This window comes from Mus caroli, chromosome 2, assembly GCF_900094665.2.
Source record: "Mus caroli chromosome 2, CAROLI_EIJ_v1.1, whole genome shotgun sequence".
Taxonomy (NCBI): Eukaryota; Metazoa; Chordata; class Mammalia; order Rodentia; family Muridae; genus Mus; species Mus caroli.
This window is the reverse complement of record NC_034571.1, coordinates 96,732,820-96,757,731: the sequence shown is the minus strand read 5'-3', so window position 1 is coordinate 96,757,731 and position 24,912 is coordinate 96,732,820. Positions and strand designations below refer to the sequence as shown.

At 46.6% G+C, this 24,912-nt stretch overlaps 1 protein-coding gene across 1 annotated transcript in view; it reads right to left on the bottom strand.

Moving 5' to 3' along the window:
• The window catches only part of Elf5 (E74 like ETS transcription factor 5), a 28,627-nt gene extending 4,081 nt beyond the window's left edge, over positions 1–24,546 (bottom strand). Inside the window, exons 1-4 of the mRNA XM_021155866.1 lie at positions 24,420–24,546; positions 18,158–18,282; positions 8,981–9,214; positions 5,516–5,566 (exon numbers count right to left, since the gene is read on the bottom strand). Of these exons, the coding sequence (XP_021011525.1) occupies positions 5,516–5,566; positions 8,981–9,214; positions 18,158–18,278 (406 nt within the window). The 5' untranslated portion in view covers positions 18,279–18,282; positions 24,420–24,546. The remainder of the gene's footprint in view (positions 1–5,515; positions 5,567–8,980; positions 9,215–18,157; positions 18,283–24,419) is intronic.
• Positions 24,547–24,912: the final 366 nt, after the last annotated feature.

Here is a 24,912-nt window from a genome sequence, read left to right as displayed (position 1 = left end):
GGGGAGGAGGAGGGGGAGGAGGGGGAGGAGGGGGAGGAGGGAGAGCAGGTTTTAGGTGGAGGGGGCAGTGTCTATCATAGAGTGCCTAGGAAGCTTGCATACCCTGTGGCTGGAGAGAGCGGGAGGCACCACGACACCCATGTAAGTTGCAGACAGTGGTAGGTCATGGTTTTGGAGGCTGGGTGGTGGTTTGAGATTTTATATTAAAGTGAATTCTGAGATCCCCGTGCCCTGCCTTCTTTTGAGACATGCTTTTAGATGGCTCGCACTGATCTTGAACTCACTGTAGTTTAGGATGACCCTGAACTCCCGACCCTCCTGCCTCCGCTTCTTCACTAAGTGCTGGGAATACAGGCCTGGACTGGCTTTTCCAGTTTATGCTGGGGATGGAAGCCAAGGCTTCACTCATGCTACACAAACTACTTAACTGAGCTACATTTCTATTTCAGCAGCTCATCTTTTAAGAAGATCCCTCTTGGGACTGTGTGGAGAACAGATTGGAAGGGACCCAGCAGAAACAAGGAGATGAGACTTCATGCAGGAAGCGAGAGTTAACTCAATATTGAATGGAATTACATATCATTGTGCTTTAATTGATAATCTCAGATTCTCACACATGCATTGTCTGAAAGTATTTGGATTTTAAAGAGAATTTTAGAACCAGACCCAGCTCCTGCCTCACCTAAGTCTTTGTCTATTCTTCCAGTTCTGGGATCACTTTGCTTCAGCTACACGGGCTTTCTCATCAGGCAGGCACATTACATTGTGGGGCATTTACAGTTGCTCTTTGTCCTTTCTTTGACTATCTGAGTATTCACATCTTCATCTCAGTCAGGACTAAGAGTCACCTTCCAGAAGTGGCTTCCTCCCACTTTAAAAATTGTAACCACACATCGGTGCTTTGGGGCCTCTACTGAGATCTCTCATTTACTTCTTTCTGGCCTTTGAGCACCTACATGACACATTGATTTGTGTGCTTGGCGGTCTGTGTCCACTAGAGGGCAGGATTTGCCTCTACCTATGTATTCCCTCAGCACCTAGCATGGTGCAAGGCATACAGCAGGTATTAAATAACTGTTATTATCGGCCACTACACTACACTAATCATGCGGACTTTATAGTCTAGGATATGTATTAATGAAACAAAGGAATACACAAGGGATCTTGGGAAAAAAGGGTGTCCCGTGTACACTCTTGCCCAGGTCCTGTGTTCTAGGCCACTGGATTGTATCACTCCCCACGTAAACATTTTGCAGTGTCACCAGGATGAAGAAGGCTGTCACATTAGGCAGGCCTTTCATAAAGTGGACCCTGCCCAGTCCTCTAGCCTTATCTCTTTCTGCTCCCCAACACTTTCTTTCATCTCAGGTTAGCGGGTTTCAGTGGGGTCAGAGTGACTTTCCTCACATCTACCCAGCAGACTTCTATTCCCACAGAACCTCTTCAGAAGCCTCCCCTGAGCCCACCTCCTGGGCTAGAGTCCCCTCTGAGATCTAAGAGCACCCATGTCCTGTTATAGAGCCCCCAGCTCTCTCCTTGAGGTCTAAAAGCACCCATGTGTTTCTTCTTCCTTTAAAACCCATCTCAGCTTTTTTTCACTAAAGCTTATGTTCATGGGGCATTTTATTAAGTGCTGAGTGTTTACTAGAGGCCTCATACACTGCAGCATAGTCCTTTAACAATGGTGGATGACGCTAACATTATTGCCATTTTATTCAAGTGTTTGGAACCCAGAGAGTTTAAAATTTTTGTACAGGTGTCAGGCTGAGACTTGAGTACAGTGTCCTTTCTCCACCCATCACCTCCATCCCAGAGGTCCCAGAGCTGACACTCACAAGCAGGTCATGTCCTTTGCAGGAGGTATTTGGTAGGCACCGAGTGAGCACTTAGCTCAAATGGTCTGAGCAGCGGTCACTGGTTCTTTTGTGCTGTGTGCCTATTCCCATCTCTAGACTTCCCCATTGTGTTACTGAATCTTTTGGGGGGTGGGGGAAGCAAGTGGAGCCACAACAATAAACAAAGGCGAATCACTGACCACGAACAGATAAGAAGCCTTCACTGGACTACAAGGAGAGCAAGGGAAAGGGCAAGCTTTTCATCTCCGTGGTCCCTTGTGCTTGGGATGGAGTCTATTTGGTGGGATGAGGGGAGGTGGTAGGCACAGAGCAGAGGGATCACACAAGAGACATGAAGACCCATCTGGTCAGGTCACTCTGTTCCTACTGCTCCAGATCAGGTGACTTTGAAGGCCTTCATGAGTTGAGGAGGTTCCAAATCTGTCTCCTTTTATTAATCTAATGGTTGAGATAGAGGCGGAGGCAGAGGAGATGGCGTCATTGCTGCCAATCTCAAGGCAGGAACCTGATTAAACCCTTCACCAAGGTGAGCTGTTGGTTTCTTGCAGTACCAGGAAGGAACACTGCATGTCTGCAAACACCAGCCTTACAGCAACAGTGCCCAAGCAGCGGGGGTGCCTGGTGTGGCACAAGGGGAGGTATATTCCTGCTACTGTCAGTGAGGCTTGGGCAGGCCTGGTTGTCCTTGATACTGGAAGCTTAAAATTTTAAGTTTATCATCATGAAATCCTAATCAGGTGTCCTCTAGAAGCTAAGATGGAGGCCTGGTGACAGGTTTTCAAAATCGAGCTCACACCTGCTCATGACACTGTCAGTCCATTCAAAACTCCCAACCCCATGCTAGCATGCCTCAGAGATACTCAAGAGCAGGGGTTGCTAGCCATGAACTCAAGCTTGTAAGCTCTATCCTTGGGTATGGTGTGGTCTCTACTGACATTTCTGTAGTGCAGGAGGGAGGGGACAGGTGGAAAGAGAAGGAAAAAAAATTATCAAGGGCTGGACTGTTGCTGCTTGGCCAGTTTGGATGGCTTCGAGGCTTGCTGGGTTTTGGGTAGGAACAAATGAAGATCCCCTGTGATGGATCACTGTCAAGCAAGGTTCGGAGGTAGACAACTCCCAGGAACCTTGGATCTCTACCCTGTAGGCAGAAGAACAAATAGAAGGGCCTGGGAGCTGCTATGCATGTGTGCATGCGTGTGTGTGTGTGCGCATGCGTGTGTGGTCATACCAGTCCCAGGCCTGTGATTACTCTAAAGTTGCTGCACCCCAGTTTTCTTCAGATGCAAATGGAGATGGGGCATGCGTGTGAGCTCATATATCCTGGACTCCTGACTCCATGCCTGGCACAGTGCTGAGTGCTTTAAAAACATAATGATAGGGCTGGAGAGATGGCTCAGTGGTTAAGATCACCGACTGCTCTTCCGAAGGTCCTGAGTTCAAATCCCAGCAACCACATGGTGGCTCACAACCATCTGTAATGAGTTCTGATGCCCTCTTCTGGAGTGTCTGAAGACAGCAACCGTGTACTCACATAGATAAAACAAATACATCTTAAAAAAACAAAACAAAAAAAAACAAAAAGCAAAGAACCATGATAGCTAGCAATTGCTACTAAAGCCTCCAGGATGGGACCCTGTCCTCTTTGGCTACTCTGTGGTCTCTAGTTGGTACATCAGCATTGGAAGGCAGTCTCTGGTTTCATTTTCCAGGATATCTGGGACCATGAAACATTGCCTAGGTCACAGACTCTGTGGTCATATAGTGTGTGTTTTCTAGGACAGGCTTACTGTACAAGCTATCAATTTGCTGATTTCTTACCTACCCTGTGCCTGTCAAGGTCTACATTAGTGTTCCTGTTTAAGGAAGCCTTGGTCCCAAGGGCTGCAGGAAAGCCAGAGCCAGCCCTCAGGAACTGGGGCTGGGATAACCAGAGCTGTGGGGCTGCTGTTTGGGTAGTTTCTGGGTTGGGCACATGGATCAGAGCCTCAAGCAGCCGCTGTTGTTGGAGGGGTTATCTCCATGAGTGATAAACAAGCTTACCCAAAGCCTTTCCCCACCACCCTCACTTTTAGAAGCTTTTTTTCATTTCTGTTCCATCACTGGTGTGGGCCACCAGCATCACCATCCTAGGTAGTAGATTCCCAGCTAGACCCCACAGTCTAAGAAATGTTCAAATCTGGTTGTGACCTTTACCATTTCAACACTTGCAACCCTTCAGTAGCTTCCCAGCATGCTCAGCATGAAACCCAAACTCCACTGAATCTGCCCTTGTCCAGCTCTCAGACTCAGACTCATTCTCCTCTGATAATGTCCCCAAAACTTGTCGAGATGGAAAATGCCTGCAATCCAATATGGTGGCTACTGACCAACCGTGACTGTGCATTTAAAACATGACTAATATTCGAGGACCTGAATTTTAACGTTATTTATTCTTATGTAATGACTCATAGGGCCAGTGGATATTGCTTTGGAAAACTCAATGACACACCTTTTAGCTCTTTTTCAAGGACCATCTGGGCCCTGTATTTGTCTTTGTTTCCTTGAACCTCTCATCTTTCTTTCTGGTAAGACTAGGATTCTTGGGGCTGGATGGAGAGAAACCATTTCACAACTGAAGTGGGCTATTCCTGTGCTAATGTCCACAAACAAACAAACAAACAAACAAACAACAAACAAAATCACAAAACCTTCACTAATCAGAAGTCTAAGAACCTAAATCCCCAGTTGACTGAGATTTTAGGAAAAAGGAAAAACAAAAAACCAAAAACCTGGGCAAGATGGCTCCGAAGGTAAAGTGTCCTGGGCAAGATGGCTCCGAAGGTAAAGTGTCCTAGCCATGCAAGTTTGATGAGCTGAGTTTGATCCCTGAACCCCTCAGTGGAAGAAGGAACTGCCTCCCAGAAGTTATCCTCTGACCTCAGTGGTGGCACTGTGTGGTAGGCTGCCCTTACTCCAGTGGACGTTACCACAGCCCTGCACATGTATTGGTAGCACTAGCTGGAATCTGTATATATATTTTTTTAGATAAGAAAAGACATGAAGTTGGGAGGGAGCATGGTGGGAAGAGTATGGGGGTGGATATGATCAAAATACATCACATACATGTATGGAATTCTCAAAGAACACATAGAAGTGTTTTAAAAACAGAAGCTCCAATGTTCCCGTTCCCTGCCTCCATCTCCAGACATGAACTAATTGTTGGGATTGTGGGCCATTTGAGATCCCCCTATTCCACCATCCTTTAATTATCAATGACTTAGCAATGGGCTCAGATTATTCTGAAATATCAGCAACCATAGGACCGGTAAAGGCTGGAAGTCATTGGCACCATGGCTAATGGGCACTGGCTTTATAGTATTCTCACTGCAGGCACCTACAAGGCCCTTTACCAGGCACAAATTTCATTGCTCCTTAAACTCACCACAACCCCGAAGGGCCTTGATATTTTATAGACAGGGAACGTCTTGAGGAGGACTTGAGTTATTGTCCCACAGACCCCCTTCCCCTGTCATACTCTTTTAACCCATTTTCTCTACTCTTTCTCCAAGGCTGTGCTTGCTTTTGGTTCATCAACCTTCTAGTGTGGTTGTTAAATCAGGATCAAACCCAAGTGGCCAGTATGCAGGCACAGCTGTGGGCAGTTTGAACGTCATACTTACAGTCTTTGATGCCGGTCTTGGTCTCTTCAGCATCATTGAAAAAGGAGTAACCTGGGAAAGAAAGGGAAAGAGAGATTCATAAACTATTTCATGCAATCCTGGGGTCTGGCCAGACCAGGAGAGGAGATTTTGGAGGAAGGGAAGTGACTCTCATTTCTGAGGGACTTTTTTTCCCCCCAAGAGGGAAACTTGGACACCATCCAGCCCTTATAAAGCCACCCTGAAGCCAAATACAACAGCATCATACTTTTTAAAAGGTTATCTAAAAAGAACAACAGACGCCAGGGATTCCAGGAGGCTGCATGGATCTACTGACTGGACTCTAGAGAGTGAATCTTGCCTAGGATCCAGGAAACCTGGGCTCTCAACTGCTGCTGCCTGCATGGCGTTGCCAGTCACTGGCTCTCTGGTTTGTTGGTCAGTCTTAGTGGAATATGTACTTAAACACCCACTCAGCTCTCTTCTGGCCCTGGGCCTATGGTTTCTGACATGGGACTGTAATCCTTGGAGATCAGAATGCCTGTGATATGATAGCCATAAGGAGGAGAAGGACAAAAAGCTCAAAGGGCACATAGCTCTGCTTGAATGCTCAGTTCTCTGGAAGACCGAGTTGGTACCTTACTCTGTAGAATGGTGAGCTGGGCTGGAGTTTAAGATCATGTTTCCAGGAACCAGGACAGGTCAGTGGATAACCTATTGTTGACTTGGCCTCTATCATGAAGAGTACTATCTCTTTACTAACATAATTGGAACACTCTGGCCAAAGGGCCAAGTAGGGGACTGATGAAAGATATTTCTTGTCCTACACTGTAGAAGCCATTCTGTGGTCCCCAGTCTTTCCCTTGATCTTTCCTTATGGTGACCAGGGCGTCCATGCTTCTAGACCTTTACATCTTTCTACAACATCTACTGATTCAGATGATTGTCTGGGCTCTGGGGTCCTCCTAGCACCTCCCCTGGTTGAAGCATCCTTGTTCTGTGTCCTGTTCTTGCAGAACCCTAGACTATGAGGTGAACAAGGCACAAGCTAGATAGTTACCCAGAATATAACTTTTGTTCAAATGTAGAAACCTCAGAATGGAAGACAGTTCTAATGGTGATTATTCTAAGATAAACAGTGAGACCAGTGTGTCCCGGGCAAACTGCTGAAGTATAAACTCCGGTCACGATGCTTACATACACAGACTTGCCTGAGGGACCTAAAGGGAGAGCTTCAGGGTGGAGCAGGTTGTTGGAGCGGTATTTTCAGACATAGAGAATGACATAAAGTCCCATTGTTGGAGTTGGTATTGACACTCAGGGATTCCTTATTGGTCAGATTTTAGCTGGGCATAGTGGCACATGCCTTTAAACCCAGGACCTGGGAGGCAGAGGCAGGCAGATCTCTGTTAGTTCTAGGACAGCCAGAGCTATAGAGTAAGACCTTGTCTCAAAAATAGCAAAGGGGGATAAAAGAGGGTAAGATTTTTAGTATGAGTGTGTGTGTGTGTGTAAGCCAGAAGAGGGCTTTGGATCTCCTGGAGTTGGAGTCAACCCCATGTGAATGCTGAGAATCAAACTCAGGTCCTCCAAAAGAGCAGCGTGTACTCTCAACTGCAGAGCATCTCTAAAACCAGTGTTTAGCTTACTCATTTTTATTTTACAGATTCCTGAGTCAATGGTGCATGTATATACACATACACATACACATACACATACACATACACATACACATACACATACACATACACATACACATACACATACACATACATATACATCATATACGTATACATTTATATATGTGTGTGTATGTATATATATGTATACATGTATGTATATGTACATACACACACACACATATATATAAATATATATTTATATAATCTAGGAAAAGACCAGACCATTGTGGAAACTCTTAGCCCAGGAGCTCGGGACTTCGAGACAAACTTGGTTAATGTGGCATTTGGCTGAGGTAGCAATGCAACCTCAACTCCTTCCAAGGTGGAATATGGCCCTCTCCATGGCCCAGGAATTTTTAGCACGATTGTCCTCTTGGGAGCGTTTCATTTTTAAAGACAGAGTGTTACGAACTACATCACCTTGCTGGCCTGAACCTCAGGATACAGAGCAGGTTGGCCTTAAACTCACAGAAACCTGTCTGCCTCTTTGTATCCTACGTGTTGGGTTTAAAGCTGTGTACAACCATACCTGGCTCTTGGGAGGTTTTTAATGGAGATCCAGGCTCCTTCTCCCAGAGAGGTTGTGACACATTCAGCCTTGTCCAGATTCAGGGAGTGCACACCCTCAGCACAGGTCTCAGCTTCTCCCCCAAGGCCCCACTCTGCTTTCTTGTCCTCATTCCGTCATGATGGGAGGACCAAATAGAAGCAGTAGACTCCCAGAGCTGGAAGGTGCTCTGAGGATTCTCTGCCTAAATCAGAATCTCTTCTTTGGACACAGCATCCTTGTAAAGCAGGGACCAGCAGACAGCTTGGTTCTCCAGTGGCAGGGAACGTCCTGCTTTCTCTGTATCCTGAAGAAACCTTTCCAAGAGAAACTTAAAAGTTTTCCAAAAGTCCTTTTGTAAAGACTCAAGCATAGATGTGTCTGCTTTGGTTTGTTTGTTTGTTTGTTTGTTTTGTTTTGTTTTGTTTCTGCCTCTTGGTTATATTAGTGATACAAATAGTTGCTACTTAGAGCATACTTTTATGTTGTGCCAGGTAATCATTCACCAAATCCTTCAAAGCTCAGGGAGGGTCGTAAATCCTCCTAGCAGACAGAGCTTCTGGGGATTCCGACAGAGGGCGCTTCTTGCAGAAAGAATCCTATGGCTTCCTTATCTAAGAGCCTGGACTGTATCAGTAACACAGCGGGTCATTCTGATTTCTGAGTTTTCACTTTGCCCGGACTGCCTGTGAAGCAGGCCTGTATGCTGTCACAGAGGGAAGCCTCTCAGACCTGCGGCTTTATCACTGGGACACAGCTTTGTGGTTTGAAAAAGCAGCGCTTGCTCACAGTGTCCACGCTACTGGCACCACCTTCTGGCCATTGGGTCCTCGACAGAAAGGAATGCACTAAGAGTGGTAATTTTTGGACTCCTCTGGAAATAGGAAGAGAAAAGGTCTATTTCATTGTCTTCCTTTCTGCTTAGTCAGGGATGAAGCAGAGCGCCCCCGTGCCCCACATCTTTCATGGTTTAATTATTTTTGAGCATCCTTATTTGAGACTTCCAGCGTGGTTTTGGACTTCCTTACCTGTGCTTTGAGTTTTACTTTTCTTTTTTAAAAAACCTACCCCATTTGCTTTCTTGGCTTTTGCCTTTCCCTTTGGCTAAACTCTCAACACTGAGATGGTAAAAGTTCTGGTTACGGAGAGGTTTTGACTGAGCACTGATATCAATTGATTATGAGAGTCGGGGTAAGGAAGCACCTATGGGGATATCAGGTCCCAGTCCTGGGCCCTCCTCCCGAGGCTGACACTGACCTTGCGAACGAATGTTCTGAAGAATGAAGTACAGGTACTCTCCACAGATGCCGGCCGCCTCAATGAACTCCTCCTGCGTCATGCTGCAGAGCTGCAGGCCGCTGATGTTGAAGTGACAGAAGGAGATGCAGTTGGCGTCAAGCTTGTACTGGTCGCAGCAGAACTGGAGCCATTCCCAGACGTGGCGCTTGGTCCAGTATTCAGGGTGCACTGATGTCCAGTAGGAATCACAGGCTGCACCAGAGCACAGAGAAGTAAAAGGTTACCAAGGGATCCTCAAAGAATACTCCAGTTATGTTAGCATCGTTAAAGGTTCCTTATTCAGAAAGGGCTCTAGGTCTGTCATGCACTTACAAGGATCCAGGTTATCGTCTCTACAGAGACCACCAGGGAGATGGGATTCTGTAGATGGCTGTTGGGACCAGAGAGGGTATGAGGCAGGTAGGAAATTACTAAATCTCTTTCTGGTGCTTAACATGATGTACCCAATAAAGAAAGAGAGCAAAAATATTCTCCAGGTAACATGATATCAAGAATAAAATCTCGGAGTTCTAAAGGCCTGGGTTCAAATCCTGGTTTAGCCACTTGTCTTTTGGGTAAGGCCCATAGATATTTAGGCCTCTGATTCCACCGCTGTTAAAATGGGTGTAATCTGTTTGACCTACACGGCTGTTATAGAGTTGGAGATATAATGTAAGGAGAGCGGTGTCTAGGAAATCACCAATCAATTCAATAGTTACTACATGTCTTCTTTCTGCTAGACTCTATCTGAAACTGGTCTGAGTCTCTGTGCATTAATGGACAGGTGCTATGATGGCTGTCTATTTGTGCATAGCCTCTAGTCATCTTTTACAAGGGTCTTGGGCTAGTTAGCTATTGCCCATAGTGTGGCAGACCTTGGACTACAATAACAGAAGTCTATGGAGAAAGGAAGTCACGGAGGAGCTGGCTGTACTGATGTTGTTGTGTTCCTGGTGGTGGTTTAAGTTGTATCTTTTCCTGAGCTCAGACTGCCTACTCCTTCAAAGGAGCCGTGTAGACACTCAGACAGTTGTAGGTGCTGTCCTGACTTGGAGGCTGGGATGTCCCAGTAGCACCCTGTCCAGGTGTTCAGAAACCTTATCTCAATGCTTCAAGCAGAGACAAATAGAATGGCAGACATAAGAATAGAGGAGTGTGTGTGTGTGTGTGTGTGTGTGTGTGTGTGTGGGAGAGAGAGAGAGAGAGAGAGAGAGAGACTTGGCACTTGTCAAGTTCTTTGGCAATGCAGACAGCTACCTGTGCAGCTGAGGCAAACACTCTACCAGTGAATTTTATTCCCGGCTCTAATGTAAATAATTTTTGTAGCCACCATAGTATCTAAGTACTCATGTATCTATCCACTACCCAACCATCCATCCATCCATCCATCCACCCACCCACCAACATGTCTGTCTGTCCATCCATCCAATAAATGAGAACTTTACTTTCCTCTTTCGTGAAATGGAGAAGACTATATCACCTATATCAGAGTTGTTCTACAGCACAAATGAGCTCACATGTGCTTTAACAATCTTATTAATGTTACCGCTATCCACCTATTCTGTGCCATGCCACATATTGCCTGGGAAGACTTCATGGTGGACAGCCATGTTTAGCCTTTGTTCCCTGATAGATGAGGAGCTTGGGATTGGAGAAGAACCACTTCCCTTAGATCCCACTGTCAGCCGGTAAGGTGGGATGTGAACTGCAGTCTGAATGCTTCTCTCCTCTCATCTTACTGTGTTCGTCCTTGGAGGATCAGCACAGAAAAGAGGTGACATCTGAAGAGGGAGGTAGGCAGAGAGCAAGAGAGAAGGGGGTGGGGCAAATCAACAGAGCAAGGCTGAGGTCACTGGATCAGGCCATGTGGAGTACAGAGAGAGTGACCTCTGTAGTGACACTCCTCAGCCACTGGCGCTGTTGTGATTGCCACTCCCCTGCCTCTGCTGCTGTTCCTGTGCCTAGATGAGCTGCGGTGCTCATGAACCCAGCTAAGATACAGCTCTGTCTGGTCTGCTGGGGCTACCTCTTGTCCATTGCCTTTGAGGTGCCAAGTCCTGATTGGCATTATTGGGTTTCTCATTCTTCTAGTGTCCTACCTCATGGTATGACAGGGCTATTTCGTAAAGATAGAAACAGTTTCCCTCTAAAACTCAGAATGCTCTAGGAATCTCTTTTCCCACTGGTGAGTTTTTTTGTCAAACCCAAATCCTAGACTTGTTTTATTTTAAAAAAAAAAACAAACAAAAAGTTATTTATTTATTTTTGAGGGGCTGGAGTCCAGAGCTGCACACATGTGTAGCAAATGATCTACTTTTTATCACCAGCCCTTTAACCAGAATTTTGCATTCACCTACATGAAAGAACCTTCATTGCCAGGCTGGTGAGTGCTGGTGTTATAGCCTTTACCTGGTGGCTGAAAACATGGAGGGAATGGTTTGTCCCAACTACCCTTTCCGTGATCCCCCACTGCTGGCTGGAGCTGGCTGATCAGGCTTATGGCTGGTTTCTGGCAGAGAGCAGGGTCTCCTGAGAAAACAGACCCTTCCTGAGTTCGGTCTGTGCTTTTTCATCTACTGATTGCTGGCTTGAGTAAACCTAAGAGGTCTTTAGCCGTTCCTGGTATTCTGATGGGAGCTGTTTATGATCCTTGACATTCTTTGGCTGCTGGTCCCGCACTGGGGCCTGACTGAGATGGCTATCGGTGCACTGCTGTGCAGCACACAGCACGTTTCTCTCCATGGAAAGGTTTTTCTGTGTCTCTGTTCCCTTCCCCGCTCCAGTTCTATGGCATGGTTATTTTGTTTGGAAGGAAGACTTCATTGTTTCTTCCCTTAAGGATCTAGAGAAGGGGTAGGGGGAGGGCATTTATGGCCTCAGGAAGCTGTTGCTGGCCTAGTGCCTCGCTCTCTGGCTCCTTGGTGGAACTCACTTATAGAGCAGGCTTTGTAGGCAACAGGGGCCCAACTACAATGGTGGTTGGCTTTCCTGTCAGCCAAAGCCCTTCCCACAGACTCCAGAGCTGAGAGGAAATGGCTGCTCCCAGGGACTTGGAGGCAGGATGAGGGGAGGCAGCATCCAGAGACTAGGTGGTGGAGTGTTTCCATGGTCTCAGCTTTGATAGGGGTTGGGGGTGGGGGGAGGTGTTAGTAGCACCTCTGAGGAAGGGAGGGATCCTGCCCCAGGGCCTTTATTATCTGCCCCAGTGCCACTCCCTGCTCTCTGCTGGAAGGTGCTTTTTTTCCCCATTCCTCTGACCCTTGAGTCCCTCCTGTTCTCCTTGAACCACAGCAGTTCACACTCTCTCAAAAAATCCTCCCCTCAGGGTGCCCTGCTAAGAAAGTTCCAGAAGGATTCACAGCACCTCCCTCGCCAGCCAGCTGTGGAACTCTGGTCACCCTGAACCAGGAGTGCTGAGAGTAGCTTCCCATCCCCCACCCCTCAGCCCGCCACTCCTCAGTAAGTGTTACCAGATCACCAGTGATTGCAATCTTTACCTTAGGGTAAGGAAACAGGTTCTGGGAGGTTACAAGGTTCCCCTCCAGGGTCACAGTGGCCATAAGTAAGGTCATTAGACACCATGTGGACCTCTTGCATCATTGCCACATTTCCTGGTCTTGGAGAATACACATAGCAAAAATAAGATTTGGATGAAGGCAGGCAAATGGATGCACATCCGCCACACAATTAGAAGTCAGTAAACCTGTTTACCTATTTATCTATTTATCTATCTCTAGCTTAGGTCTGAAAAGTCAGAAATATGGAGAGGTGATGGTGCCAGTGCCTCTGCTTCCAGCAAATGACATGAAAAAGAACCTACTAGAATTTGGAAGGAATGAATATAGAGCAAATCAAGGGGCTATTTATATAAGAATATACTCTCTTACTGGGTCATATTGTCTGGAAAGGTACAGCGTTTTCCTTGATGTGTCTCTCATTTACAAGACACACTGAACTTGTGTGAAGCTTGGTATCAGGCCTGTCTGCCTAGGGTCCTAGCCGAAGCCAGCCAGTATCCTATGCCCAGAAAGCTTGATGTGAAAGTCCAGAGGCCACTATTAAGCATTAGGCCTTGCCAGCTCCTTTGAAGTCTGAAGTGGGTCAGGGCACTTGAGGGCCAGCTGCCTTGGGAAGAAAGGCTGAGGAGCTGGAGAGAGTTGTCATTGACTCTGGGGGAGCTCTTTCAAATGGTGCTATCCAGTTGGATGTATTGAGTTCAGCGGACTGATGTCCTCCAGGGCCCTCAGAATAGGGAGGTGATACCCACGCCTGAAGTAGCTCCAGGTAGGGACATGAGAATTAGAAAGTTCATATCATACTGGACAGGAGGAGCTGCCTAACTCTCTGCGTTCATTCGCAGGGTAAGGAACAACCAGAACAAATTCAAGACTGGGAAAGGGCGAGACAGACAGTCGGCTTTAGAGGAAGCCTAAGTTAGACAATTTAGGACCATAATTAGCATGATTTATTAGCATAGGGAGTTGGGAAAGTTTTTCGCCCAGGGCGACGCTGTAGAGAGACAGTGAGTGAAGTATAGGGTACCCTCATTTGCAGCTTTGGCACGGAAAGGAAGGGCTTTATGAGGGAAGTCCTGTGGTGATAAATGACTTTCAGGGTTCCTTTCTTAGCTGGGCTGGCCCCATCCTACCTATAACCTCTCTTGGCTTCTTGTCTTAACCTTCAAATGACATAGACCATGAACAGCATAAGAAACTGGACCAGGAAAGTGGAGGGCTGGCTGGGTGTCTGCAAAGTGTCCCGGAGAGTTAGGGAGAGGCTGAGAGAGCCAGGCCCCGAGTTGTGATGGCTACAGCCACTCCTTAAGCCTCAGAGGGCAGAGGTAGCCAGGAGTGACTACTCTGGGACGTAACTTCTGCTATGGGACTCTGCTTAGACCTTTGAATAACTCGGGTTTGTTCTCTAGTTTAGATGTAGGAGTTCTTAGGCCCATACACATGGATGCTCTTGAGTTTCTGTGCCCAGCACATGAATCTTACTTGGAAAAGCCCCAGTGTGATTTAAATGCGTTCCCCTTTGATTTTAATACTTAGGATGCCTTGGCACTGTTCTTTTAAAAAGCCCCCCTTGAAGTAAAATCTCATATCGGATAAGCACAGCTGTTATAATTTCCTTCCTTTCCTTCTCTCCCCTTTCCTTTCCTTTCCTTTCCTTTCCTTTCCTTTCCTTTCCTTTCCTTTCCTTTCCTTTCCTTTCCTTTCCTTTCCTTTCCTCCTCCTCCTTCTTCTTCTTCTTCTTGTTGTTCTTCTTGTTGTTCTTCTTGTTCTTGTTCTTGTTCTTGTTCTTCTTCTTCTTCTTCTTCTTCTTCTTCTTCTTCTTCTTCTTCTTCTTCTTCTTCTTCTTCTTCTCTCTCTCTCTCTCTCTCTCTTGAGACAGGGTCTCACTATATATTTCTGGCTATACTGGCACTCACTCTGTAGATCAGCCTGGCTTTGAACTCACAGAGATCAACCTGCCTCTGCCGCCCTAGCATTGGGATTCATGGTGTTTACCACCACTCCTGTCCCAGCAGCTGTTGTACCTCCTGAGTGCTCTTAGGTACTAATCACCCTGCTAAGCACTGTGTTCTTCCCTGCTGTCTTCAATGACAAGATAGGTCACGGCCATTTTACAAATAGAGAAATGGAGGCCTCAGGAGACAACCCTTTCTAAAGTCACACAGTGGGTAAGGGACAGCTAGACTCAGGTAGTGTAGGTGTGGCCTACAGCCTAACCTTAATAATGCTATGCAGAATGGAAGTGGAGGAACCTGGCCTAGGGTGGGGGTGCAGAGGGGAGAACCTGTATCTAGTCTTCTCCACTGCCACCCAGACTCTGTACTAGACTTAAGGGGCCTCCTGGACCTAGTTCCCTGGGCCTTCCCCAGTCTAGAAGGCTCTGCTGTGGAAAAAGAGCATAAGCAAAATGCCACAGTTGAGGGAGGTGCCACATGTTGGTCTGGCCATTTTGAAGGCCAGGAAAGAGGTGTGTGTGGAGGAGGATATCTAGGGTGAAGCTCCAAGAAGTAAAGCTAAGACCAGAAAACTTTAGAATGTGGACTATTGGAACTTATTCGGATCTATAATCTTTAAAAAATATATATGCATGTGAAACTTGTCCTGGCGGCATGTGCTTTTAATCCCAGTACTGGGTAGACAGGCAGGTAGTTGAAGTTGGAGGCCAGCCTGGTCTACACAGTAAGCTCCAGGGCAGTCAGGGCTATATAGTGAGATCTGCCTCAAACCCCCCCGCATATATATATATATATATATATATATATATATATATATTCCATACCATATTATGCATATGAAGTACAGAGTTTCTACTGAATAAATAGTCTAACTGACAATTCTCTATTTTGAAGAAGCTGAGGTCAAGGCCAAGATGAATTAATGATGTTGCAGTGTATTTTGCAATCTGTGACTGTGCCCTTCCAAGCCCTTAGTGCAGTCAGGCAGAGGCCCTGCTTCAAAGAGCAGTCTAGACTCACTTGTGGTGCATGCAATGAGGGCACAGGCTCAGGCCTTCTCAGCTGAAGCCATTTGTGAAGTTTGGAAACAGCTGGATTCCGCTAGGCTGAGCATCACATCCCCTCCTTCCTAGCGGTCACTTGTCTGGATCCAGGGTATGTTACGTCTCCCTCATGGCCTTTGCCTTTGCAGACCCAGATTGGGAGGGTTACTACTGAAGTCTAGGTTGACTGGAGAGAGGAAGGCAATGGCTGTTTTCTTCCTCTCTAGGAGTTGCAAGGTGTCCCTGTGAGGCAAGCATTTGACAGGTGCCAGGCACGTGTCCAAATGCCTGATAATATTAACTCTTATTTTACACTCCCAGCTGTAGGAAGGGGATACTATTTTGGTGAAGGAAAATGTGTCAAATAGCTTGTGGGAAGTCACTTGGCTGGTGAGTGGCAATGTCAATACTTGAGAGCAGATACCAACAGGAAGTTCTTATTAGGATAACTCCCTAGACAAGGCCTAGATTCAAAATGGAGATCTGTGAGGCAGCAAGGAGACATGACTTAGGGGGAAGTTGTCAAGGTATCCCGACTACCCCAGCTCTGTTCCTGTAGACAAGGGTGGGGTTTGTTTTGTTTTGCTTTGTTTTTTGTAATTTAGACCCTGTTATTTCTCTGGCTGATGATGTCCTGACTGGGAAGAGAAATAAGGATATTTTATTTTGGTTGGCCTCATTTCTTGAGGGAGATACTTCAGTGTTTTAAAACAGTGCTGAGAGAAGTTTATCTTTCTGATGTCTCCTGACGCAGGATTCAGAGACACTGCTGGAAGAATTGCAGCATAGATCTTGTCTCACCTTTCATTACACTAATAGACCTGCTGAGGCCTCAATCCACGGAGGGCTGCCCCCGAGAATCTGAGCGTGTACAGAATTACCTTCCAGGGTCAATTCCTTTGGCGATGCCTTCTGCTAGTGAATTATATTTTTTATTGGGGCAAAATAGGCCGAACCAAAACCTAATTTTAATCTTTTAAAATTGTCCACTTCAGTAAGTAGAATGTTCATACCATTGTGCAAACATTAGCATAGCCATCAGCATTTGAACTTTCTTCTACCCCAGCTGGAAGCAGCCCTGCATTTTGTTGGTGCCAGCCTTTAACTTCATTATTTCTCTATCAAAGGGGAGATTGGGCCTGAGAGGTTAAGCTGGAGCAGCTAATGTCAAAGCTACTCTTCACTTTAAGGTCACATGGAGCCGTAGCTTAGACTCTTGTTGACTACAGAAGCCACTGTTCCCGTAGCCAGGACATCATGTGGGCAGTGTTGAGGCCATCTCCCAACTGCTACCCCTCTGTCATCTGGAACAACAGGCACTGGGAACATGAAAGAACACCCTAAAGCCTTCCATGTCTTCTTTTCAGGTTAATGTTTGAGGGAGCAAAGTGAATTACCTTTCTCATCATCTTTTAGGGTAACCCAGGTACCTCTTGGGACCAAAGGAGGATTGTACTATGTATGCAGTTGAGTCAAGCCCAAACGCAGTGATCTATCAGCTTTCAACATTGTGGCATGGCATTGTCAGCTGCAAAGTTTACTCTGTGCAATTGACTTCCAAAAATTATTGCAAAAGAAATATCTCATATTGTCATAGGAATGTGTATGATTTTTGTGTTGGGCCACATTTACAGTTATCCTTCACTGCACGTGGACGGCAGACCATAGGTTGGACAGGCCTGATGGATCTTTCGGTCGACAGTGAGCTATTTTGTGTGTGCCTGTGTGTTTGGAAGAGAGCATGTGTGTAGGGGGTAGGACTGGGTGGATTACCAGGTGATTTAGGAATCTTCAATTCTGGGTGTGCAGCCCTGGCTTCTAGCTGTAAAGACAGAGGCTCCCTTGTGGTGACAGTGTGTCAAGGGCTGGGCCCCTCCTGCTCACTGCCCACCTCTAGACACTAAACTCAGACCTGGCTAGGCTTGTGTGCTCAGGGTTAAGTCTCCTCGAGGACTGACAGCTTCATTGGTGCTTGTGTCTGTCACTTTGTGTGGGTCTGCACCTTCCATGCCAGCAGCAAGCTGGCTTTGCTGGGGTGTGCAGTCACCCAAGCACTTACTCAGGCAAGGAGGCCTCAGAGGGTTTCTGGGGCAAAGCTCAGCTGGCCTCCCTCTGCAATGAGACTTACATAAGACCTCAAGCTTCCTTCTTAGGTACAGAAAACTGAGCTAAGCATTGGGAGGTAGAGGTAGAGGTAGAGGTAGAGGTAGAGGTAGAGGGAGAGGGAGAGGGAGAGGGAGAGGGAGAGGGAGAGGGAGAGGTAGAGGGAGAGGGAGAGGGAGAGGGAGAGGGAGAGGGAGGAGGGAGGGAGAGAGAGAGAGAGAGAGAGAGAGAGAGAGAGAGGGAGGGAAAAGAGGGAGAGGGAGAGGGAGAGGGAGGTTGGGGAGGATAACTTAGGATGGGCAGGGAACCCATGTTTACTGAACATTACTTTGGAGCAGGCTGTAGAATTTACACCATACTAGGAAGAAGTAGGAGAGAGAACTCTACTGCCCTTCTTTCTGCACAAGCCTGTACTTCCTTCCGCCTGACTTTCCACCAACATCTGCACTGAACGCTGACATTTCTGAGCTGCCCTAGGTCCATGCATCCAGCCTGAGCCCATGCTGCTGCCCTTGAATGGGAATTGCCATGCGTACGCACCTGTCTGATGCTCAAAGGCAGGGTAGTACTCTTCACTGCTGAACAGATCGGTCCAAGGCATCAGGGGGTCACAGAAGGATGCGTTGGGCAGGAAGGTGCTATGGGTTACGGAGTCCAACATCACCCTGGAATATCAGAGAGGCTGTAAGAACATAGGGAACAAAGCTTTCCAGAAGCGTCATGGTGTAGAACTCCTGAGAGGATGACCCTTACTTATCTCTTAGTGAGGGCAGCAGGTAGACACTTTCATCAAGTGCTTTACACAGACGGTATTCTACAGTTCTCACCACATCCTGTTTATTCCCATTGCTCCTATGAGAAACCGGAGCCAGAGATGCTGAGACAGTTCCCAAAATAACATATCAAGAAAGTTTCAGAGCTGGGGTTTGAGGATGGAGACTGGGATTGTGCAGTCCTGTCTCTTAATTGACTTTTCTCTTTGCTTGTGTCTGACCCTCTGAACTCTGACATATAATATTTAAAAGTGCTCTTGGGAAAACAAGCCAAGCACTGCCTTGTGCGACTCTATCCTAAGATGCTGAAATCAGACAGCTCTGGAAGTTTCTATGTGTTAGCATGTGCATGTGTTTGCCACAATCTTATTTCCCAGCAAAACCAGCCCTGAACTGATGTTGTAAAGCCTTGTATACATTAGATATGTGCATATGAACACACACATGTATAACAGCATGCTACATCTGTAGGTAATTTATTCCAGTTAGTGAATGCTTACATGATACCCTGCAGCAATATTAAGATGCTAGACCAATCCTGACTCCTCCCAGGAGCTCGGTTTCATCAGGATGTATACCATCTTACACTCCTGACACTGTAGCATTCTGAGTGTTCCAGTACACCGTGCTCCAGGAGTGTGGAGAGGGGAGGACTGCACTGTGTGGAGAGGGGAGTACCAGGCTACGTCCTCTAGCACTTTCCTCAGAGCTACCACTCTGATGGATGCTGGGAAAGGTTCTGTTTTTTGGATGAAGGATGGTGATGGCGGGGCTCTGGGACTCCAGGTAGCAAGAACAAGACAACCCAGCTGACAGGAGATGGGGTTTGAGTGTCAGCTCAGGTAGATCAGCTTGGAAAGTTCCTGATCCTAACTGCTGCACTTTGCTGCCCCGGCACATTGTGGCGGTAGGAGAGAAGCTTAAGCAAAGGTGTCTGCGGAGCCTGACAGGAGACTGTTCTGCTCTGCTAACCTCAGCTTTGCTGCTTCCCATACACCCAAACACGACTTCTGTGCTTCATTCTCTCTCTCTCTCTCTCTCTCTCTCTCTCTGATGTTTGAAAGGTTTTAAATTATTTTTTTAAATCTGTTTGCATCATTTTCTTTAATTCTTGAAATAAAGTTAATGAGATAAGCTGGTTCAAACTCAGTTCACAGGAAGGAGACAGCAGCTCAAAATCATTGTACTGGCAAACACCATACCAGGGCAGAGGTGAGATTCCACGTCCTGGGACATTGTCAGATGGAACTGGAAGGCTCAAAAGCTTTTCCATCACTTGGTACAGTGTCCTCTGAACACTGTTTTTTTTTTTTTTTTCCTTTTGCTTGTCACCAAGGTAATTTTACTGAATCCATTTGCTTCTCTAAATACAATAAATTAAAAATTTTAAACGGCTATTTCTTTAGTTTTGTTTGAATGTGTCTTAATGGATAAACTTTATATTATCATTATAAATGGAAGGCTAGTAATTTCTTTTACATAAAAATGCACCACCTAATTCAGGAGTTATCTTCAACCCAAAGCCAATCCAGCCCATAGCTCCTTTCTTTATTTATCATGAAACCAGAAATCTTTTTAGATTTCGAAATACATGTTTACTTAGCATTCTTGATTTTTGTCTTTTGGCCAGCAAATCATAAAATATTTACAACCCTGCCCTTTGAGGGATTTGCCAACCTCTGGGCAGAATTACCTCCTGCCTTGCAAGCACTGCAGTACAGGGCTGGAAAAGGCACTCTGTCATTTGATAGGGAAGGAAATGGAGACCCAGGGAATCTGTGTCACTTGCTCAAGGTTACACAGCCAATGGACAGCAAGGTCAAGCTGGAGGGAGTTTCCCATATGGTCTGTTAGCTTTCCTATCCAAAGGTATAGCATCATCCCAGGCATATTTATATAAGGAAACTAAAAGTTACAGGGATCTTCTAAGACGCTCACAAATCTACCATCATGATGACCATTCTGTGTGCAGAAGAACTGCATGCTGGGTATAAAGAAAAACTTGAGTTCAAGTTCTTAATCTTGGATATTCTTTCTGTGGGAACACACAGAATCCTGTCTATTCCCCAGGTCCCAGTTAGGAAGCCTTTTTCTTGATACCCCATAGGGTTAATTGGTCCCAGCAGTTATCATAGCCATGGATCTCACCTGGGAGCCTATCAATCAGAAGTCCAGGCTTCCTGAGTCTGGGCCCTAATTTTCCCATGGATGGGCCAGCTTGATGTCTTGAGTCTGTACGGGGTGGGGATGTTGGCAAGGAGGACTAAGACTGTACATGGCGCTAATTCTAAACTCGACTTCTGAAAAGTCTTTTAAGTGTGGACAGAGGCTGGAAAGAGTCTCATACTTTTTGGGCTGGACACTAAGAACAAACACCACTGATATGACCTTCAACTGCATATGGAGAAAGGAGAGATGGGCCCCAAATGGAAGAGAGCAGAACACGGTCTCCGAGTCTTTAAAGTCTATGGGGCACCCTCCAAAGATTAACCCTAACCTTGACTTTGCCCTTCCTCATCCATGCCTAACAATAGAAGACCTTTCATATTTAACAAGAAACTTATTTGGTAAAATTGAACTGGATCTTATCAGTAGGGAGTTCTCCTCCTTTAAGGATTCCACACCCCCACCCCCATCCCAGCGCACCTTCTTGATCTGTAATCTCTTCAGCACTACACACAATGATGGATTTGGTTCCCTCCGATAATTCCTTTTATGGCAAATTATACCCATTAGGTTTGCATAGAGGGCTCTCTCTGGGATTTACCATGCTATTTTCCTTCCATAATTATTTCTTGCTTCTTCGTGGCAGGAGTGGGGGAGGGGGAGGCGTGGGGAGGTCTTTTATGAAAGCAGTGAACATTTCTTTCTTTTTTTGTTTTGCTATTGTCGTAAGAGGAGGCGTTATTAAGTCTAAGCTCACCACAAAAGGCCAGGCTACTTAGCCAGCATGCACTAGGTGTGCAAGCTCAGGAATAAAGCTGCTTTGTGTTTAGCAACACCTTCTCTCTAGGCCTTGGAAGGTGCTTGCAATAAGTGGGCACTTTGGCTGGTTTTTTAATGTAGAAGGATAATCAGTGTGGTGCCCTCTTCTCAGTGAAGGCTCTGGACCAGCAACATCCAAAGACCAGGTCTGGGTTTGCACAGCTGTTCTCAATGGCAGAAGGCTCTGGTGTGTGTGTGTGTGTTGATAATGAAAACAAGGCAGAAAAGAACCAGGCTAGGTAGGCCTAGCAGTGCACAGAACCAAAAGAGGGATGGATACTAGAAGGTTCCTGGGCCGGCTAGTCTAGCTATCCTCTGGCTTGTCATTATGGAAAGAGCCCTGAACATGAAGAGATGATCCTGCCTCTTTCATCTCTGTAAACCTCACTTATTCACCCATGACAGGAAAACACTAGGAGACAGATTCAAGGTCAGCCCTGGCTCTGTGATTTTCTGCAGCCTCTCATTAGATCAGCCAAATGCTTCCAAACCTGTACTCATGTACACATGTGCAGCCACATTGATAACATTTGTACTTTGGTCAGGTAAAGTCACCAAATACTCAAAATACAGCCAGTACGACCTCTGATTAAACCTGTAGCCCCAGAAAGTCCTGTGCTCCCCTCCTCCTCCTTCCCTCTCCTGCTCAGCTGGACAACTGAGCTGGGTTCCTTATACTCCCATGCCCTGGCTTTCAATACACCAACAACAGATGGAAGCAGTTTCCCCCAGATTAATTATCACCCTGGCCACCTCATAGGGAAGGCATGATCGGTACGAAAAAGATTGGTCTGATCACCCTAAGGTGGTGGAATCAAATGAGCTCTTTTTTTACTGGTGAGAAGGTCGATTATAGGTACCTTTGGAGTGAGTCAGGGCAGACCTGGAACTGAGAGCCTCCAGCAACTTTCTATCTCCTTTCTGAGCAAGCTCACATACCATGCAGACAATAGGGCCCACCCAGCCAAAGAGCCAGGGCTATAGGCTTTTGTCCCACTTACAAACCAATGGCAGAAATAATGGTGAAGGTGCAAACTACCCAGCCTTGCCCAATTTGTCAGAGGAGGAAAATTCTTCCTTTGACCCTAGCCGAGATCCTCAAGGTCATTTTGGGGATGTGACCAAATATCTTCCCAACTAAGCGTCTACCCTTGGGCTATTTCCCCTGTTTCCTTTCCATTTCTTTCCTCCCCTTCGCCTTTTCTCATGTATGGACCTACAGTACAGATCAGGCTAGCCTCAAACTTGAGGCAAGCTTCCTGTTTCTACCTTTGGAATGTCTGCTCACAGGCATCGGCTATTTCTCTGTCAAAACATCTTTGAGCAAAGCCAAACCAGTGCAAAATAAGGAAAGCGAGACAGTGAAAATCCTCCCACAGTTTCACCATCTTGACAGTGCTGTTGAGGAGAGAAACACTTTTTCTTTCCTAACGCTCCACAACACCTGAATGCTCACTGCGGCCAGAGCCTCAGGGATAGGGAGTGTTACTTTCCCACCCTTTGGGGCTCTTTAAGAAGGGCGGCTGCGGCTGCAGAGGGCTCAGTGGGGGTTTCAACACTTGCAGCAGTGGAGGGCTTGGGTTGGGTTCTTGAGTATTTGTTCTGAAAGCAACCACTGCATTGTGGGAACCAACTCGCTGGTGCCTTATTGAGCAATACTTCATTTTTCTTCAGCTCATTTAGGACTTCATTTGTTTGGTTTTTTTTTTTTAAGCTATATTTTTCTAAAACATCATAGAAGGAAGCTGTGGGCTCCGTCAGAAGATCACAAGTGTTAGGTTAAAGACGCAGAGAATGAGTATTGCTTGCGGTAGTCACAAAGCAAGCGGCGGAGGGCACAGTTCCTGCCTAGCCTGCTGCAATCTCTGACTTTCTTGCAGGCGTGCTGAAAGTTTTGATTTTTTCCCCATCTTGGTCTGCTAATCTGTAAGTACTCATGACCATCTCTGATAACCTACTTCCGAATCCTTAAAGGACATTTCAACACACAGTCCGCTGAGCGTCCTGAGGATTTAATAAAATCAGTGAACATTGATCTACTCGAGTAGCTAAAAAGTTTTGCTCTGAAGACTTTTGAGAAGAGGAGGCAACCAAACTGTAAAAGCTGCTGTCCCCAATACACAGAATCACAGAAAGATCCTTGCCGAGAGAATCAAGGCAGAAGAATGAAGCTTTCCGTGTGGGTGAGCACGTGTAACAGCCTGGGTCTGAGTCTTTGGACTACCACACAAAACCATCTTCATAAATTACCGGGCCTTCTTGGGCCTCAGTTGCCCCATCTGTAAAGTGGAGACGAAGTGCATAATGATCTAGGACCCCTATTCTGTCTTAAATTCTCCTACCTTAACGCAGATGCGGGAGAGCATGTGTTTCCAGTTGCTGCCAGTAGGGGGCAAATGCGCACAAACCCCCGAATGCATACAGACTGATAAGGTTTGAGAATACAGTGGAAAAAAACCCTAGCCACTTCTCTTCTGGAAGCACTCTATCCTAAGGGGCTGTGGGAGGGCCAAATGAGATTCCTTTAAACTATTTTGTACAAACTCCTAAAAACAAAACAAACAAACAAACAAACAAAACAAACCTTAAACTGTAAGAATACCATTCTCTGTATCAAGAGGGGCAGCTTGGTGAGCAGGCCCTCCAAAGATCTGAGGGGTGAGGCCAGGGTTGGGGGAGGTGGTGGGTTTTTCTTGAGCTGGCTATCCGTGCAGAATCCGGCTTCCTCCTAAAGGCAGCTGAAGGATGGGCAGAGATTTAAGCGCCTGTACACATTCTCTCAGCTGCTTTTGGTTTAGTGGAACCAGAGGAAGTGGGGGCCGGTGAAGAGGGTGGGTGGCCACCTTCCCGGAGGAGACAAAAAAAAATCTCTCCGGCAAGCCGTCAAACCTGAGTCAAACACCCCCGGAGGAGGCACTCTGGCTGCCTCACGGAGGGGCTGCCGTGGGAGCTGGAGACAGAGACTCAGTCCCAGGCCCCAGCTAAGTCTCTGAGCCCCGACACCCCTTTCAATTCATTCAAAAGAGCAAAGAAAAGCTGCTTACGTGAAGACAAGTGGTGGCTAGGTCCAGACAGAAGGCTTTCAAGGCAAGAGAAGGCAAGCGCGCTCCCAGCACCAGCGGACTGTAGAAATAAAGGCACCTGTAGCCGTGTGATATAAGTGACACCTACAGACAGGTCCGTTTGGTTTTTCAGGTTTATGCACAGCCCCTTTGATGACGGTGACATACGGTGTGACACGGCTCCTCGGGGGTGGGGGGTGGTTTTCACATGCAGAAAGTTTACCTTTCTCCTGCTTTTGTGCCCAGCTCCCACCACCTACCGAGGGGACCCAGGAAATGAGCAGAGAATTCTTGCCCCCGGGGGGATAAGTGGAGTGCTGGCTGGAGCAGTCTCCGTTGAGCAAGCTGGAGGGAAGGAAATTCAGGCCTGGTGTCTGTTCATTGCAGCCTTTGCCTGGGCTGGCCAAGTCCCGAACCTCTGTATGTAGTGTTATCCCCTTTTCTGTGTGTGTTAGGAAAGAAGAGCAGTGCCAAG